Source organism: Eulemur rufifrons, chromosome 12, assembly GCF_041146395.1.
Source record: "Eulemur rufifrons isolate Redbay chromosome 12, OSU_ERuf_1, whole genome shotgun sequence".
NCBI lineage: Eukaryota > Metazoa > Chordata > Mammalia > Primates > Lemuridae > Eulemur > Eulemur rufifrons.
The window spans coordinates 14697559-14715720 of NC_090994.1; the positions used below are offsets into that span (position 1 = coordinate 14697559).

The 18162-nt window shown below is 37.7% G+C and overlaps 1 protein-coding gene across 2 annotated transcripts; it reads right to left on the minus strand.

Moving 5' to 3' along the window:
* Window positions 1–8808: 8808 nt before the first annotated feature.
* On the minus strand, window positions 8809–18110 carry TRMT9B (tRNA methyltransferase 9B (putative)). 2 transcript variants are annotated; one of them, XM_069485217.1, is made up of 3 exons: window positions 17957–18110; window positions 14108–14281; window positions 8809–9845 (listed from the first exon to the last, which is right to left on the minus strand). In XM_069485217.1, exons 1-3 carry the CDS (start codon window positions 18108–18110, stop codon window positions 8809–8811), a joined length of 1365 nt encoding a protein of 454 aa, XP_069341318.1. The 2 variants fall into 2 exon arrangements, with proteins under 2 accessions (XP_069341318.1, XP_069341319.1); XM_069485218.1 differs by lacking the exon at window positions 17957–18110 and having other exon boundaries at window positions 14172–14196.
* Window positions 18111–18162: the final 52 nt, after the last annotated feature.

The window sequence follows — 18162 nt, forward strand, 5'->3', positions numbered from 1 at the left end:
CCGAGTGTTTAAAAGCCCGGTTAGTATCAAGCCTCAGTCGGTTCTGTAAAGGACAGTTGGACTTCCGGATTCGGCCGCGGGCTTTTCTCCCCCAGAAGAGGGCAGCCTGGCTCCACGTTCCCGGTGTGGACCCCTCGCAGGCACGTCCTCTTCCGGGTGCGTCTTATTTGCTAAAAGCACCACGTCTCCTGGGCAGCCGGCTGGGAACTCCGGAGCCATGTTTTCCTTTTTCTTCTCCCCGGCTGTCTAACCGGATTCTGTGAATAGTTCATTCCATCTTCACTCTGGATGTGTCATTTTCATTTCTAAACCTGCTGTCCCAGCTCCTCACTGTGTCTCCCTACCCCCTCTGGAGACTCCCCTTGATCTCAGACCCTTCCTTCCCCACCCTCACCTCCTCTTTCTCCAGAGTAATCTTTATGACCCATCTGCTCAAAAATCTTCAGAGAAATCTTCAAGAAATAAATATGTGTGATTAGGTTCAAGTCTGAATCCCTTGTCGTGGCATTCAAGGTCCCTGAGAATCCAACTGCAACCCACTTCCCAGGTTTTCTCAGCCTTTATCTCCCTCACAAGACCCACGCTCCTGTGGAGTGGGTAGAATGAGGGTTTTCATGGATATAAATCCAAGTGCAAAGTTGAGCACCTTTACTTTCCATCCATATGACTTTGGCAAGGAACCTAACCTCTATAAGTCCCGGTTTACACATCTACAGGTGGGGCTCTGTGATACCTACCCCCCAGGGATGGTGTAACAAATAAATGATTCTATGAATAGAAAGTTCTTGGCACATCGTGCCCACGTGATAAATAGTGCTGTCATTGTTGGCATCTGCATCATCATTGCTTTACCTGATGGTCAAATAGTGGTCACTGGTGGTTTTCATTTTTACCCTTGAACGATTAACTCAAGGACCAAGCACATATGATCAGTTTTCATCAGTACTCAGATAAAAATCTGACGAATAAATGAGCACTTATTCTTCACACCTGAAGTCTTAGAGAAGGCTGAGAGAGGGGACTTAGACCTAAGGGACCTAACAGGAGAGTTTATTTCCTGAGAGGAGACTAAAGATACGGGAAATCAATGAAGTTGGCTTCATAGTATCATTTATTAGCCCTCCATAGCGGATCCCAGGAACTGAGTCCCATCAGCCAAGGACAGGCCTCTTCTTCCCCAGAATGCTGAAGACAGGCAGGGTGGGTGGAAGAGCTTCTCTATTACCCTTTCAAATGGCTAGTTTGTTCCTGGAGGTCAAGGCAGAGTGACATGGAGGAGAAAGACATCACTGGTATCCATGGAGGACTGGTTCCAGGAACACCTCAGGTACCAATGTCCACGGATGCTCAAGTCCCTGACATAAAATGGTGTAGTACAGGTGGTCCCAGGTTATAGATGAGATACATTCCTAAGAACCTCTGTAGGTTCAGTTTGTATGTCATTCGGATCCTTGATGAACTACGTGTATATGGTGATGACAATACTATAAAGGCTCATATGTGGTAATAATAGTACAGTGTAATACTGTGAAAATACTCCTGTACAGTAATAAATAAATTACAGTGGGGGCTGTAGTGCGACTAAGATCTTCATGGCTGCAAAGGACAGCAGGTTCCGGATGCACAGACAAGGTGGTATGGTAGGAAGACTGCAGAAAAGAGCACATGGGCCTGGTGCTTGGGTTGGAAAGTCACTAAGTCACTTCTTCTTGGAGTCAGTGGCACCTTAGGTTTCTGGAAGCTCAGGCAGCTGGTGGTTTGCCATGCATGGAGGGTGCATAGCATGGACCTTTGTGGGACTATGTGTGTCCTGCCCCTGGGGATGGGGTGGGGCGTGGAGTGTACTGAAGCTGACAGTTCCCTCCTGATTTTAACCATTGAGTAAACTATAAAAACTGCTCAACATCTGTTAAGTGTATAGTGTATAGTGTCTTTTTTTTTTTTTGGATGCAGTGTCTCTCTGTCACCCAGACTGGAGTACGGTGGCACGATCAAACCTCACTATAACCTCAAACTCCTGGGCTCAATCAAACCTCCTGCCTCAGCCTGCCTAGTAGCTGGGGCTACAGGTGTGAGCCATCACACCTGGCTTAAGTTTTGAGATTTTAAGCTGAATTTATATTTTAGATATTTCAGTAATGAAGGATGAGCACAAAGATGCAAGAAGTGATGGCTTCTAAAGACAATAACTAGCAACGTTTTTAAACTGGGAGATTACAGGTGAGGGGTGGTCAAGCCACACTATCACCATCTGTGGTGAGATCGGATCCCCTCTGAGCTGTGCTAGGGCCACTGCAGTGCCGGACACAAGTCCCCCTGACTTCACACCCCCACACTGATCAAGAGCTGACAACCTGCAGATGGAGCAGGACAGGAAGGAGAACAGACATTCTCACCTTCCAAGCAAAATAAAAAATAACAAACTTTCAAAATTAGCACCACATTTACACACACACACTTTTGGATAGATCTAATACATCTTTATTAATCTCAAAGCATGTCTTTTGTAGTCAATATATTTTATTAACCCATTAAAGGTAATGTATTATTAAATGGTTAACTTGGTTTCCTTTAGCTAAATATAATAGAATTCAAACACAAACTTGTTCTGTTCCGTCGAAGTGGAATGAGGGTTGGCTGTGTGAATTGAACAACATTGTCCTGTCACAGAGTGGAGGAGAAAATCTAAATTTTGTTCATCTAGGAACATTTTAAAGAATACACTGATACATAACTTAAACAATCGAATACATATCATAAACATACAAATTATACCGTTTTAAAAATTCTTATTACAAAAAGATCCTGAACATTATTGGTTAATGCAAATAAAATATCTTCAAATTATTACAAGAGTCAAGGTATTTTACATCAATTTGTGCTTTTAAAACTATTGCTAGCTTCCTCTGGGAAAAGCTCAAATAACTGTATACTGTAGAAAAAAAGAGTTTCTGCATTTTGACCCAAAGACATGTATTGACACCAGAAGAGGCACAAAAACATTTAACAATTATCTTTAAATTTCCCTGAAACAAATCTATTCAATGACATACATTTTTATGGTAATTGCTAATTTAATGTTTTCACAAGTGCACAAGGGAGTTACTTTTTTTTGGTCATTAATGACAGCACGCACTAGATGTCCAGGAATATACATGTATATGTGTCTATATATATTTACATACATACATATTTAAGTGCATCTAAAGAAAATGGGACAGTTTGTACATACATATTCAAAGCATCTTAGAAATTCCATTTTGGTCCACATTAGTGAGCCTTGTGTATTGCCAGTGTTCTGTGTAAATAAACAGAGTAGAAAAACAAACCTTTAGTAGTGGAATCTCTGTTTATACATTAATAGAAAATCTAGTTAGAAGTGGTGTGCTTAGCTCATAAGAAAAGTGCCTGTTATTCAACCACATTCCCTGCTGGGTGAACAGGAAATACAATTGTAACTTCTTCAGGGAATTCAACATGTAGTAACACTAGCTACAGGTTAACTGCAGGGACTCACTGATCTTCCTAGGAGGAGGTAATATCCATAGAAAAATAAACATTCTATGCGGAGAAAATATATTGTTTTCTGCGGGTTAATCATTAATTGGGTTGGGGTAAACTTTACTTTGCCCAACTCTGGTTGAAAAAAAGACAAGGTATGTATTTATTTGCTAAATGGGGATCCAGTTTGACAATCAGCTGTCACAGTGGTCCATCAGATTGATCAGAAAGATTATATTACAGCTCTGATCCTTCCCAGATAAAGTGATGCATTATCCGTGCACAATCAATTGGGGAAGACCTGCATCAAGATGGGACAGAACATGTTCTGTTACTGAAATGATTCATATCCTTCTTAATGTGTCACATGCCGTTGGAGCCCTGAGGCATCAAAAATAGGACAATTCACAGTCAGTATTTTCTCTTTGATTAGCTCTCTTGGGTTTTTTCTTGTGCTTTCATGCCACATGCTATTTGCATTATGATTTCAATCCTTTGTTGGTGAGAATGCTTTTTAAGTGTTCCACTCCAGTTTTGTAGATAACTGAGGTTGCAAATATGGAGTTTATAATATCAAAACAATAATTATAATTTTGAGTTAAGACTGGGATTAGAGGAGTTGAGCATTCCAGTTTAGAGTCTGCCCAGGCTTGTGTGCTTCCCTTCCACTCCCATGGCTTTTCCATCTGTTGGATGGGTGTGTAATCACTCGTATCTCATATGCCTCTAGATGGAATGAAGCCTGTGTCATGCATTTTTCTTTGGAGAAGGGTTACATTTATAGCATTTGAAATCCAAGTATAAATCTGGAAGGTGTGATAATTACTTGTGATTATGTCTGATGAAACCATTGTTTGAAATAGCAGATCGCAGAACAGAAAAAAATGTGTGCAATTACGGGAAATGAGGCTGAAAACAATTTAGAGTCAGTTTATGAAGGACCCAAATGCCATCCAAAGGAGTTTGCATTTATTCCATAGGACATAGTCTTTTCTGAAACATATTCCACAGAACACTTGTGCTAGAAAATGTTAATATGTATATTTAGATTAAGACCAGTTTTACTTTAGGGTAGGTCTTAAATGTGCTAGTATGCATTATGCTTCTCTAAGAGGGGGGTTTTTATATTGTTTTTCTCAAACTAAACAATGTAATTTGTTAATAGGTACACAACAAATACGAAAGTGTTCTATCTTGGCACTTTTAGGTCAGTTTATTCTAATATTCTTTGTACATCGCCTTGTACCACATGTATCTGGCACATAGCAGAGCTCAGTAATCAAACAGCCTTCAATTTCCTCACTTACAACATGGGAACACAATAACAACATTTTTAAAGGATCGAAGAGTTGGTGAAAAGTGATCACAGAATATTTTGTGACCAAGAACTTTTTTTAAAATTCAAATTGAAACAGACTTACAAGTGAAAAAATAAATAAATGTAAAAGATGGGAGAAAGCATGTATGGGATTACTATCAAATTACTGTCTAGCTGTGTAATCTTTGCTTAACCTCCCTAAAGCTCATTTGTAAAGGAGATAATCACATTTGCCTTGCAAAGCTCCTATAATCTGCCCAGCACAGTGACCGGGGCCCAGTGAGTGGGAGTGTATGGTGTGGTTAAGAGCACAGGCTGGGAGTTAGATCTGGGTTTGAGTCTCAGCTCTGCCATTTAATTTCTTTTTGCCTCGGTTTTCCTCATCTGCAAGATGGGAACAATAAGTATACTTATCTTAGAGGGCTGTGGTGAGGATTACAAATAAAATAATGAATACTGGATATTAAGAAAAGTTCACGGTTATTGTCATCAGTATGTCAAATTTTCTGTGTAATAGGAAAGGCAAGTTGAGGCCTGCCATAGTTTGTTCTTCCTGGACTGCAGTTGGTTGGCTAGTTGTTGGTCCTGATTTCCTCCTTCCTCCCAAACAGGGTGCTCACAGCTCATTTTTAAGGAGTACCCTCCCCCACCAAGTTCAACTATTGAGTTAGACTTTCTGCTTTCCTCAAAACCCATATATATTTATTTTTCAAACATCCACCAGTGCTTACTCTTTTTGTGGCCATCAATATACACGTGCATTAATGTTCCTAGCTGATTGATATTTGGATTATTTTCTCTCTGGGTTCTCTCCAAATTTTTGCCCATTCAATTAATGGTCACTTAAAAGGCAGAAGAATTCTTGGCATGTAAAAGAATTTGGAAGGAAATAGAACAGCAAACTAGAAACAAGAATGCATACTATTCTGCATAGGGATCTGTGATGAGAAAAGAGGATCAAACCAATGTGATACTCCAAGATATTTATGCAGTTTGTTAGCTACGATGACATGCTGGTGTAATTTCATCACTAGACTGAAAATGGAAAAAATAATAATTTAAATAGGCCACCTGCATGGTTCCCAGTGTAACATTATTTTGATGGCATCCTTTGTGTTAATGCACTTTCCCCCAAATCATTTGACTGTTAACATGCAGTTCCCCAAATGAGCAAAAGTTTTTAAGAACTCTCTGATAATCCCCCAAACCCTCCCCTCTACTTCAGATGGTGGGATTCTGTGCTGATGGCAGCAAGTAAAGGAGAAGGAATCAGAAAGACACTGGTCTATTATTAATAATGAAGTAAGTTTTCAAATTTCTTCAGATAGATCAGTAAAGTCTATAATCAAGCAACCAAATCTTGATGGATTGATTGATTCACAAATAAACTGTCTACATTTGTACTCATTTATGACTTGTATTTCCTTTTAAAGACAATCGTAAAGATGGGCAAGCTTTTTAAATGATCAATCTTAACATTAGTTTGGCTCTTCAATAGCTTTTTTTAAATTCCAAAGGCAGAAGTTAAATTTAAAAGTCCTTTTCACATGAATATCCCAAAGAGAGGTTTTACCAACCACTGAGTTAAATATCTGTATACAAAATAATGTCTGGATGCATAGATTCTTGTGTTCAGCAAATGAAGAACAAAAGACTGCTTCTATTAGTGGTGTTTTATCTACAGCCCTGTCAATATTATATGAAAATATTTCTCTCCCAAGGACTGTTCTAGAGAATCCTTTTATACAAAGTGGTGGGCACATGAGTCAGAGGTTGCCCGTTACAGGTTAGCTCAAAAGCTGTTCTGGCACCATCTAATAAATTGAATTACACCACGTCACAACTTCTGTGTGGTAGGCTACTACCAGAAAGAGATGACTTCAGGATTAAAGATATGAGTAACAGGCTTCAGAGAGAGGAAAAATCCATTCATAATAAAAAAGGCCACTAAACCCTACTTGTAAGAACATCTTTTACTCTGAGAATCTTTTCTTTCTACCAGGAAACCCACTTATACTCATGGTTTAATGTCCTAATTTAAGAAATGGAAGACACTAAATTAATTTTTAATTATTACTCCCCTTCTGTGTCTATTTTCAATGTTCCTTTAATGCAAAATGTACACAGGAATACAAATTGGTAGCGCTTCCACCAGACATCATCATCTACTGAAATGGTGATGACACAGTCTTCTTTTGAAGCCAAAAGAGAATTATAAACATCCATGATTTTCAGATTCGCGTTAAAAATAATCCTTTCAGTTTCTTCGAAAGTAGCATCCTTATTTTAAGTAACAGCACAATCACTGAAGGAAAAAAGAACCCAAGAACAAATGAAATTCCTAACAATTTTAGTTTAGTTTTAGTGGAAAAATTAAATAAGATTTGGATTTTCATCCAGGATTACAATGGCGCATAAAGTAAAAAGATTTTTGTCAAATGTGAATTTTCTACTCATTAAGGAACTGAGACCATATTCCTGGATCAACTTATTTCTGCTTCTCCTACTCGTCTAGTCCTGTCCTATTTGAATTTTATGTCTCAGGATCCATGACACAGATTTAAACAGACCCACAGTTAAATCTAAATAGATGCAGTGACCACACAAAGCCCAGTCTATTGATAAAATGGTGGAAATTCAACCTTTAATTAATAGAAGTTGATTCTGCCTAAATCCCTAACATAACAAATAAAATGCGGTCACCTTCAATAAAATAAATGCTCAGATGTTATTTGTTAAAAATCCAACAATAAATCTGAGTCATACCTCTACCAAGGATAAATAAATATCCTGCACCTTAACAATTTATTTGTCCTCAGAGCTAAAATAGAACAGTGCTTCAGCTAGCTTCTTCTTTCCCAAATATCCGTTCAATTAATAAGAAAACCATAATTCTTGATGAAAATCCTCATTAGTCAATCTTGATCTTCTCCTACCTGGGTGTTCATGCTTCTAATAAAGTTGGAAAAATATCACTTGGGTTCTTACAACTCTTAGTATCCACATAGTCCACTCCCTACATGCTAACAGTGCCTTTAACACAATAACTGCCATGTGAGTTGTATTTAACTCAGGGTAGTTTTGAGCCTGGCGTCTCGTGAAGTATATGGAACTCACACATCTCTTCACCTTGGGAGCCGCAGGAACTATTTTTCAAGTTGCATGTAACTCATGCACAGAAAACAACAAAAAATAACAAATTTTTCATTAAATTAGAAAGGATTGTTTTGTTTTTGAAGTTTTTATTCTATTTTCATACTAAAACACCATGGCCCCAAGGAAAAAAGGTTTTTTTTTCTAGTGTGGCAGTCAATGTGTTAAAAACCTTCTGAGCAACACTGAAAAACCTTATTACTGTATTTCACCTTATCTTGGAGCAAGTTTGCTTATAATTTAGAAAAATCCTTCTAACACTTCTTGGTTCCCTCTACTGTCGCTCACTTTTCTGAAAGGCTTTAAGTAGAAGCAAGATCTTAGCAACAAAATAACTAATCACATGGTTCAATATGTATCTGTGCAATAGACCAGGTTTACCTGTTATCTTGCACACAGATCTAAATTATAACCTGAGAATCAGAAATTACCCCTTACTCTATAAAAAATACTGTTTTTCAAGGTATATTTAACAGAAGAATCCTTTAAAAATTAATGTATAATACTGAAAAACATTAGACATATATTATTATGAGAATTTCACCTTTCGGGGGAAAACAAATCCAAACTGTATGAATATACAGTATATTTTGTATTGCTTCTTCAGATCTTTTAAATTAACATGTAAGCACAAATATCCTTTGTCAAGTGTTTTCAGTGCCGGGCTCTGTGCTCACTCAAAGATAAGAAAAGATCAGTTAATCTGCAGTCTTTCCAGACCACAGAATAAATGGATTAAAAAATAATAAAACTGAGTGCAAATTCCAGTAACCATATCAAACCCAGTGAAAAGAGTGTGGTTCATCTTTTGGAGGAGTTGTCTAAAAAGGATCCAATCAATCGCAATTTTCCTTTTTCTCTGCAATGATACACCAGTTGCCATGATCATTCCCAGAGCTCAGAATATGCAGCTCTGACACATTCTCCTTGAGCAAGCCGTAGAGCTCGCCTTCTCGAAACACGTGGTAATAACGCATAAAGGCTCTGGAATCCAAAATGTCGGCCTGTCGTTCTTCAACAGAAATTGTGTCATCTGGGTTGGAATCTGTGGAATCGACTGCAGAAATCCTCCTCAGTATTTTACTAGCAGAAGGGCTTTCTCCTTCTAAGTTACTTGCATCTGCACTATCGTCATTGGTGTTAGTGCTATCCAGAAGAGTCCCCCCTGCATTTTTCCCAGTTTCTCCTAGATGGTCTCCATTTAAATGCTTCACAGTGCCTGGTGCTCTCAGCCACTCCAAGTGTTTTTGAGACGAAGTTTCCACAAACACGTCCTCATCTGAGTTTTGCTCCTTTTTTGAAAATGGCTCTTGGAGATCCAAGTCTAGACTAGAGTGCCTGGAAGGTTGGATTGTGATCGTGTGATCGACACAAACGTCTGTGGTTTTCAAGGGTCTCGCTCTTTCAATTTGTTTCCTCAGAGTTGATTCATCCAAAGATCTGAAGAAAAACCAGGATCGAAAAGATTTTCCTAATGTGTTATAGAATCCATATTCTCCCTCACTTTCTTTAGGAATATTTGCAAAACAGGTTCTGGCTGTGACAGGTTCATAATCCACGCTGTGGGACCGTTTGGAATCACAGTGCTCTTTGAAACAAACAGCACAGCTACACTCAGAGCAGGGAGGATGGTAGGGATGGCTTCTGTCGGGATGCCCACACCGCCTCTTCCTCCCAGACTGGCTGGATTCCGAGAAGAATTGGGAGCACAAGGCTCTGTTCCATGGAACGAGCACATCTTGCTTCTCAAAGTGACGGTTCTTCTGTTCCATGGCCCAGACATAAATCATCAGCTGCCCTCCAGGAACCAAAACTCTGGCCATTTCTTTGATGGCTCTGATTCTTCTTTGTTTTGTAGAAAAATGATGTATGACTGAAAAAGAAGAAACCAGATCTCAATGTGTATACACACATATAAACGTACACATTTATATACCAGGGTTTTCCATGTAACAATGATGAAATTTTGACATATAGTAAAACCTACTTATTTCCTCTGTGGCAGGATGGATGGCAGAACAGCATAGGCTGGTTTTAGGAGAGAGATCATTTCTGCCTTTGGCTCCTGTACTTATTAGACAGCTGATATTAGGCAAGTTATTAATATTCAAATTCTATAGACTTTAAGTTTCGTCATCTATAATAAGCAGCCTAGAACACATAAATCCATGAGTGCTCTTTCAGTTCCAAAATCCTACAAATTTTGTTAACCACGATGGCCAGTGTGAATTATTACAATCTGAAAGCAATACTAAGTGTTCCCTGTAGGAATTCTATGAAATAATTCATTGCTTTAATAAATAATTGGCACTTCTAAAGCAAGGAAGGATTAACACCACTAAACAGTGTTAATAAAATTAACAAAGCACATGCAAGTAGAGAAAAATGTTAAAGATCATTTTCCTGTCTAGCTAATGCAAAGATAAACCAGGCCAGCACAAGTCCAAACGATTGCTAATAATTTTTTAAAACGTTAATATGATTTAAATAGTTGTGTCTCTTTAAAAAAATCAATTTTGGGGTCATTGTTTTATTTCCAATACCTGAAAAGTCAAAGTGAGATTCAAGCAAGACTGACTTTATCTCGTTGTAAGTGTGTGATTAGGCATATTTTTATTCAACAATATATAGAAAGTGCTAGTCTACTAGTTCCTGGGGGAGTTTAATCACAGTCTTGTGTCAAGAGAAAACATCAAATTATTTCTCCACACACAGATCTGCCACGTTATCTCAGGGAGGAAATTAGTCCCGACGAAAGTGGAGAGATGCCCCCTCTGATACGAGTAGTGAAGGTAGGGACAGAAGCTGAAACTATTCCTGTAATGGTCACATAATCCAGCTGTTAGCGGTGATTTCCAGAAATTAGTCTCTGTACTTAGCCTGCCACAGGGACATATTATTCATAAATATCTAAAATGAGATTCCTTTATAGATAAAACTGTCAAAGAAAGATCATTCCACAGGCACACTTTGTATTGCTAGCGATCAGGTTTTTGTTCCTACCAACAGCACGCAAACCTTGGTATCTGTACCATGCCAGAGGTGTGAGGGTAAAATGTGTTTGAAGAACAGGTCACTAGCAGGTTTCATTCTGCTAGATCTATCTATTTTCTCCAAGAAAATATCAGAATCTTCTATATTATGCTTTATATTTATATTTAATATATAATAAGTAACAATCTTCAAGCCAAATGTTTTTAAGAAAAAAGTTTACAATTGAAGATTTCTTCATTACATAGAATATGTATTAGACATGTATTACATACATGTTCTATTAAGAAACATTGCAACTGTAACTAAAATGGCATGTAAAGATATCTTTATCTGAAATATCACTGTTCAGAAACCATGTTGAATTTTTAAAAGATTAAAAAATGTCTCCTTTTGTTTAAAAATCGTGATCACAACTTAAAGGCAAAAACAGTGCTTAATATATGTATCCTAGCGCAACATTTTCCTGCTAAGAGCCCGGATAATAGGTAGGTTGAATTCAATTATTGGATTCCAGAATAAGATGGTAAGGTACAGAAGATCACCTTTACAGTCTTGTTATATCTTGACAATTTAATGATTTATTATTATTTAAGTTTTCAAGTGTATATGTCTCATCTCTCTAACTGTTAGCATTCAAAATTTATGGGTTTAGCATAAAGCAGGGATTTTCAACATCAGTAGTATTGACATTTCGAGCTAGATAATTCTTTCTTGGGGGTCACCCACTAGATGACATTAGCACACATACATGCACCCAGTTGTGACAACCAAAAATGTCTCCAGACATTTACCAAATGTCCCTTGGGGCAAGGGAGGAAGAGCAACATAACCCCCAGTTGAGAACCACTAGCAAAAAGCATATTATAGATTGACACTATTTTAATATGCTGCTAAATATTCCTAGAATTTTTGTCAGACCATTCCAAGGGTAAGTAGAAAGAGTGTTTCTTTTCCTAATCTGTCAGTAAAACATAATGAATGTATAACTAGTGTGATGCTTATCTCCTACACTATTACTTAAAGATATGGAAAAGCAAAAAAATAAAAAAAGTATTTCTTCCTGTTAAGAAAAGCAAGAAGTGCCAACATATAACATTTTAATAGGGAAGTAAATATATATGGACATAAGAGAGATAGTGTATTGAAATTTCTCATAGTATAGTTCTCAATGTGAAATCTATCTGAAAACCATGTCACATTAATTCATTGTTACAGATCATAAAAACACATGCTGTTTTTCCACTTAAGGAAGTATTTTTAATTAGAAGATGCTAACCAGCTGTGCTCCATTTTCTCTGAGGGCCACGCATGAGATGTAAACTGAAAACAGAGGACTTAGCCAGGTACACATAGCATTTCCCAAAGGTAGAAGAGGTGATCAGTATCCCCTTCTCCCAAGGGTGGCTCAACAGCACGGCCTGGATGTAGGTAGCCTGCAGACCCTGAAACTAATGTAAACAAAAGAAGAGCAAAGAGTACACACACTTCTCTGACCTCTCTCCAACTGGTAGTTCTTTAGGTGGAATCACCACACCAAACCCTTTTTCCACTAAAGATTCAAAGCATTGTATCATGTTGCTTAATTCAACAAGAATCCCTCCTTGTCATGGACTGAATATCTGTGTCCCCTCAAGATTCATATATCAAATCCCTAAACCTCCGGTGTGATGGTATTAGGAAGTGGGGACTTTGGGAAGTTTAGATGAGGTCATGAGGGTGGGGCCCCCATGGTGGGATTAGTGGCCTTATAAGAAGAGACCAGAGAGCTTGCTCTTTCTCTCTCTCTCTCCCCTCTTAACCCCTCCATCCCCCACTACCCCTATTCATGTGAAGATATGGCAAGACGTCAGCCATCTGCAATCCAGGAAAAGGGCCCCCCACCAGAACCTGACCCTGCTGGTACCATGATTTCAGACATCCAGTTGCCAGAACTGTGAGAAATAAATGTCTGTCATTTAAGCCACCCAGTCTATGATATTTTGCTATAGCAGCCCAAGCAGACTAAGACAATCCTCTTAATACTGACAACCAAAATGGACCTAGTAGTTTCAGCTAATTTCATACGGCAGGTTTCCATGGCAACCATCTCTTGCCAATTTTAACTACTTCCAAGGTTATGGCATCCAGGCCTGCGTCCTCTCACTGTGCAAAGATACAGTCCCCATCTAATGTTGAATAAATCAATCTCATCTATTTCAGGAGAGGGCAAACAATCTTACTGTGTATTTTTGTCATGAACAGCAGTTAGTTCTATATAAGATCACCTTGCTTTGATGAAGCTTGTTATATTCAAATAGATTCGTTTTTTTAAATGTATTGATGCAAGTAATTTGCTTTGTGAAAGATTTTTCCATTGCAAAAGAACTTGTCATAGGGTTCAGTTAAATATCAAGTTTCCTAGCATGTTTAAATATGGAATATACTAGGTGTCAGGAATACATACATTGGGTAAAATGAGCCTTATTGGTGTATATTTCAGAAATGGATTTTTGTTTTGTTTTGTTTTTTGTTTTTGTCATTTTTTGGCATGTGTGTTTTCTGGGCATACTTGTTGGGAGAATATGAGGAAAACATTCCTTAAACTCATGAACCATCTCTGGCAGTGAGACAGCAGAATGGCATTATAAAAACAATGCAATCTGGGACCGGGGGGACCCATCTTCTCCAGGAACTTGAGTACCATTGAGTGGCAGATTGGTCCAGGTGACATTCAGTGTGTTAGTCGTAGAATTCTCTGTTAATACAGGGCACTATTTTGTTCTGAAAAAGGCTATATGAATCCTAAAAATCTACTTTGCTTTGGAAGAATCTGGCTTCATTTCAGTATAATGAAGTACTATTTTCAATGAATATGATTCCTCTAATATTTTCTTACTCAAATGTAAAAGAAATTGGAATGAATCATCAAAAAGAATACAATAACAGTTTGAAGGTTTAAGTAGTTTAAAAAATCATGTGTACCATTAAGTGCATTTGAGATTAGTCAAATCACTCAAGTAGTTGAAATATTTTTTTCTTAAATGAGATAAAATGAATCACATAAACCTTTCTACACAGAATGGATGTTGAGTCACGAGAGTGGCCTCAACCATGTAAATGATTCTCATGGCAAAGAGTGAACGTGTGATCTGGCTGCCTTACCTCCTATGGAGATGATGGCATCGAAGCCCTGATCCCTAAAGGGGAGATTAAGGTTGTCACATACCATGACTTCACATCCTCTCTCCCGGGCAATCTCTACCAATGGCTCACAGTAGTCACAGCCCAGGGTATGGACCTGGCTGTTCACTTTAAGATACTTTCCAGTCCCACAACCTGTAAGAGGAAAACCTGTGTTACATGGTTCCCTTAATGGAAAGTGGAAAATAATTCATTTGCCTTATAACAAGGAATAAAAATCACTTTATATTGACTAATCAAGATAGAACACAACATGGGTGAAGATATCCACAAAAGCAAAAGAAAAGCCTTTAGACAATACTCACATATTTTCATCTAGAATAGAAGAGGGAAAGGGAATGTTTAACGAGGAAATGTCCATAGGGCTTAGCACAGTGGCACAACCACGACATGTTGGCTGGCCCATGGCAGGGGACGATGGTTCTACATCCCAGGGACAGACAGTGTGCAGTGACTTTACCTTCATACACGTATTTCATTATGTATCTAGGCATGCTATGGCATTTATTCTCCTGTTGTCTCTCCAGAGATTCTTAGCACCTGCTGACTATGTAAACCAAACTACTGTCAACAGCTTTTCAATGGCTATAAAAGTAATTTATACAACAAAATATGCTTTTCAAATATTTAAAATTTGAAGTTGAATGAAAAAAGAATTTTAAACATGTGTTTATCCAATCTATTGTCAGTGCTGGGTTTAAAATGATCTCTCTTGACTCAGCATACAACACGGACAAAGAACTATTTTTCTCTTAAATGGACAATTTTTGACATTTAGCTTCCAGGGGCAAGACTGAAATATTAATAATTCAGGATTTTCATAGCCCGAAGATTTAGATCAATCAGATCTTACTGATGTTATGAAGAACAAGATAATAACATGAATGAATAACCATCTGGAAACAAAGCCTTCTACAATCTAGTACCTAGTATGATATTCTATCACAGATTTGTAAGCTAATTTCTTTCCAGCAATATTTAAAGAAATCATTAGAGCTGATATTTCTACCTACTGACATTACTTATAGATTTTTCTGCCTGGAAAAAATAAATCTACCACTATTTAAAGATGATTCGTTTGCTGCTTCTGAAATATATTATGACACCCCTTAATAAATCCTCCTTAATAGGCACTTTTCAAAATCATGAGACAATAAAAGCAAAATTAAAGTTCATTGATGCCAGCTGAGACAGTGGAGAGCATATGAATAAAAAATAAGATTTCCAATGTTATCATTTCAATAGAAATGATTGGAGTCTGAGAAGCATTTTTGATCTCATAGCTACTGTTTGTAATAATGCTTATGAGAACATGTATCCACTATTGGAGGGGAGTGATGGGGAAAATATAATTCACAAAGTATTTTAAAATTGAAATCCTGTAGATTTCAAAGATGATGGTCCTATTTTAAGAAATTAGTTTGCTTTTTTATTGGCTTTAAGGGATACACTAGGAGGGATTAAAGGGAAAATTACTTTGAAGATACTAATAAGAAGAGATTCATTGACCATGAGAGCTAGGAGGAACTCTTCAGAGAGCATTTGGTAATAAAGAGGAAACTGAGGTCTTTTCAAATTTAAACAGCTCCTGAAGCAGCCTCTGTTTGTCCCGTAGTCATTTCTAATGGCATTCATTTTTAAGGGTAGCAGTGGAACTCCCAAATATGATGCAATTATCCATTTTCTAAGTGCAAACACTGAGATGCCAGACAGAGAAGATTTTATCCTAAGAAGGAAATCAAGAACACTGCCAAGCCTAGTCGACGACCCATTACCTTACATGTAAATCAGAACATTAACGATCCCATAGCAAGCTCTAATACACAACCATGCTTCTGTACAAAATCTCATGAAGTGATGACCTTGTGCAGTACTACAGAGAGCTAACCAAGTGCATGCATACATTCCCCTTGACTTTGTATCGTGCACCACACTGTAACTAAAGAAGAAAACAGACAATTGCCTCAATTCAACAGAATGTTTTGGTCCATGGTGGGCAACTAGTTGCTGAGAATAACTGAATTAATCTGAATGTGCTTTTTGAAGTTTACCAAAAAAAATTACATTTTTAAAATTAAGAGTTCTTTCCTAAGACCTTATCTGAAAGAGAATTCTCTTTTCCTAGGGGAACAAAGAAGAATATAATTTATTTGTTTCCAATTTTATATACAGTTCTTGAGTCCAGAGATGAGATGATATGTTTTATTCTTCGGGCACGGTGTGGTAGGTGCCACATAGCAGGTGTTCTAAATTTTCATTGCTTCAGTGAAGGAATGAGAATGATTTAGCCAATTAAATCTGACCATTGAGGCTAAGAATAAATACACAGAAAGTTAAGAGACAAGTGGAATCTCAATTATTGAAGAGTTAATTTTTAGTGTGTACATAAAAATGAAATTGTCAGTACTATTAGGATAGCTGTCTCTGATGTCAGGTAATAAGGAAATCTCGCTCAAAAAGAATCCAGCTCTGGTGTTTCTCCTACTTTCTGAACTGATCTAAGCAAAGATTTCAAACCACAGAATGCCCCCTATGTACCATCTAATGGACTAAAGTTGACCAAGCCCATTTCAGGTAAAGGCAATGCCGTAATTGCATAGGTCATGGTATTTCCTGAGAGTATATGGGGATTTCTGCTGTCTTTGAATCACTGAAGTTCTTTTTACTCCATTTATTTGGGAGCTGTTATCACACACTTCAGCAAATCAGCTTGATTGGGGAATGGGGTGATGTGGTTAACAAAATTTTAGTTAACTAAAAGTTTCACCACTGAAATAGTGCAACTGCCCGGAGAATTCCTGTCTGGGCACCCGGAACCTGCTGGCCTCTGGATGTTTTTTTAATGCAATGTTTTATTAGCAATTAATTATAAAATGCTAATCTAATAACCAGTCAGATTAACATGCATAACAAACAGTAGATGATTGTAGCTAAGCAGAAAACCCAGAAACAAAAAAAACATTTCCTTTTGGAGATAATCATATTATCACACTGTCATTTCTTCTTCTCATCCCTTTGGACTTTTTTCTTTCCTTTTCATTTATTTGTTCTTAATTTCAATTTCATTTTACAGCTTATCTTTCATCTTATAATCAAAATATGACCATTTATTGAATACTAAAAAATGTAAATATACAAAATTCAAAAGATGCAAATGGGAAAAAAGATACTACAGATGTAACTGTTGATTTGCATAGGAGTATTTAAAGAATTAGTAGCAAAATGCAACAAATGGCCTAACATGGCATGATCAACACATAATTTTAGGCAGCTTTTAATACTAAGCAGCTCTATAAGCACAAATATGGAATGAGCTCCACAGTACTTTAAAAGTAACAAAAGCTAAGTGTGTAATTGTTTTTACAGCATAATACCATTTGTGCAATCAAAAAAGGGAAATGCACCCATACACATACCCACAGGCACAAATATGCTTACATTAACATCAAATATCTCAAGAAGATCACACAGGAAGTTAATAGCATTGGTTGCCTCTGGTATAGGTTACTTGGTGCCAGGAGACTGGGAAGGGAGGATATTTTGCATTGTACATCTTTGGTACCTTTGTTACTGAACCATGTAAATAGATTACCTATCAAACTATTTTTATGCAATTTGTATTCCACTGCTTTTTTGAACTATATGTTCACATATCCTTTCACTATTTTTCTTTTGGATTGTTGGTATTTTTCTTTTTTTCTTTTGAATTTATTCCTCCTATATAACTGAAGCTTTGAATGCTTTAACCAATATCTTGCCATTCCCTGTGAAGAGGACGTTTCACTGTATGTGGCACGACACTGGGGTTACCTATGTCGGCGATGAGGCTGCCTGGCTTCTGCTCCTGGAGGAACTGGCGGACGCGGGGCCAGGCTTTGCTCTGCAGGTCGCTGAAGTAAGGGGCTGTGCTCTCATACACGTCGTGCACATGCCGCTTCTCCAGCTGGGCGGCTTCATGATCCATCCTGGGGAAAACAGGGCCAACCCAAGGAATGCAGGTCAGTGTATGTCCCAAA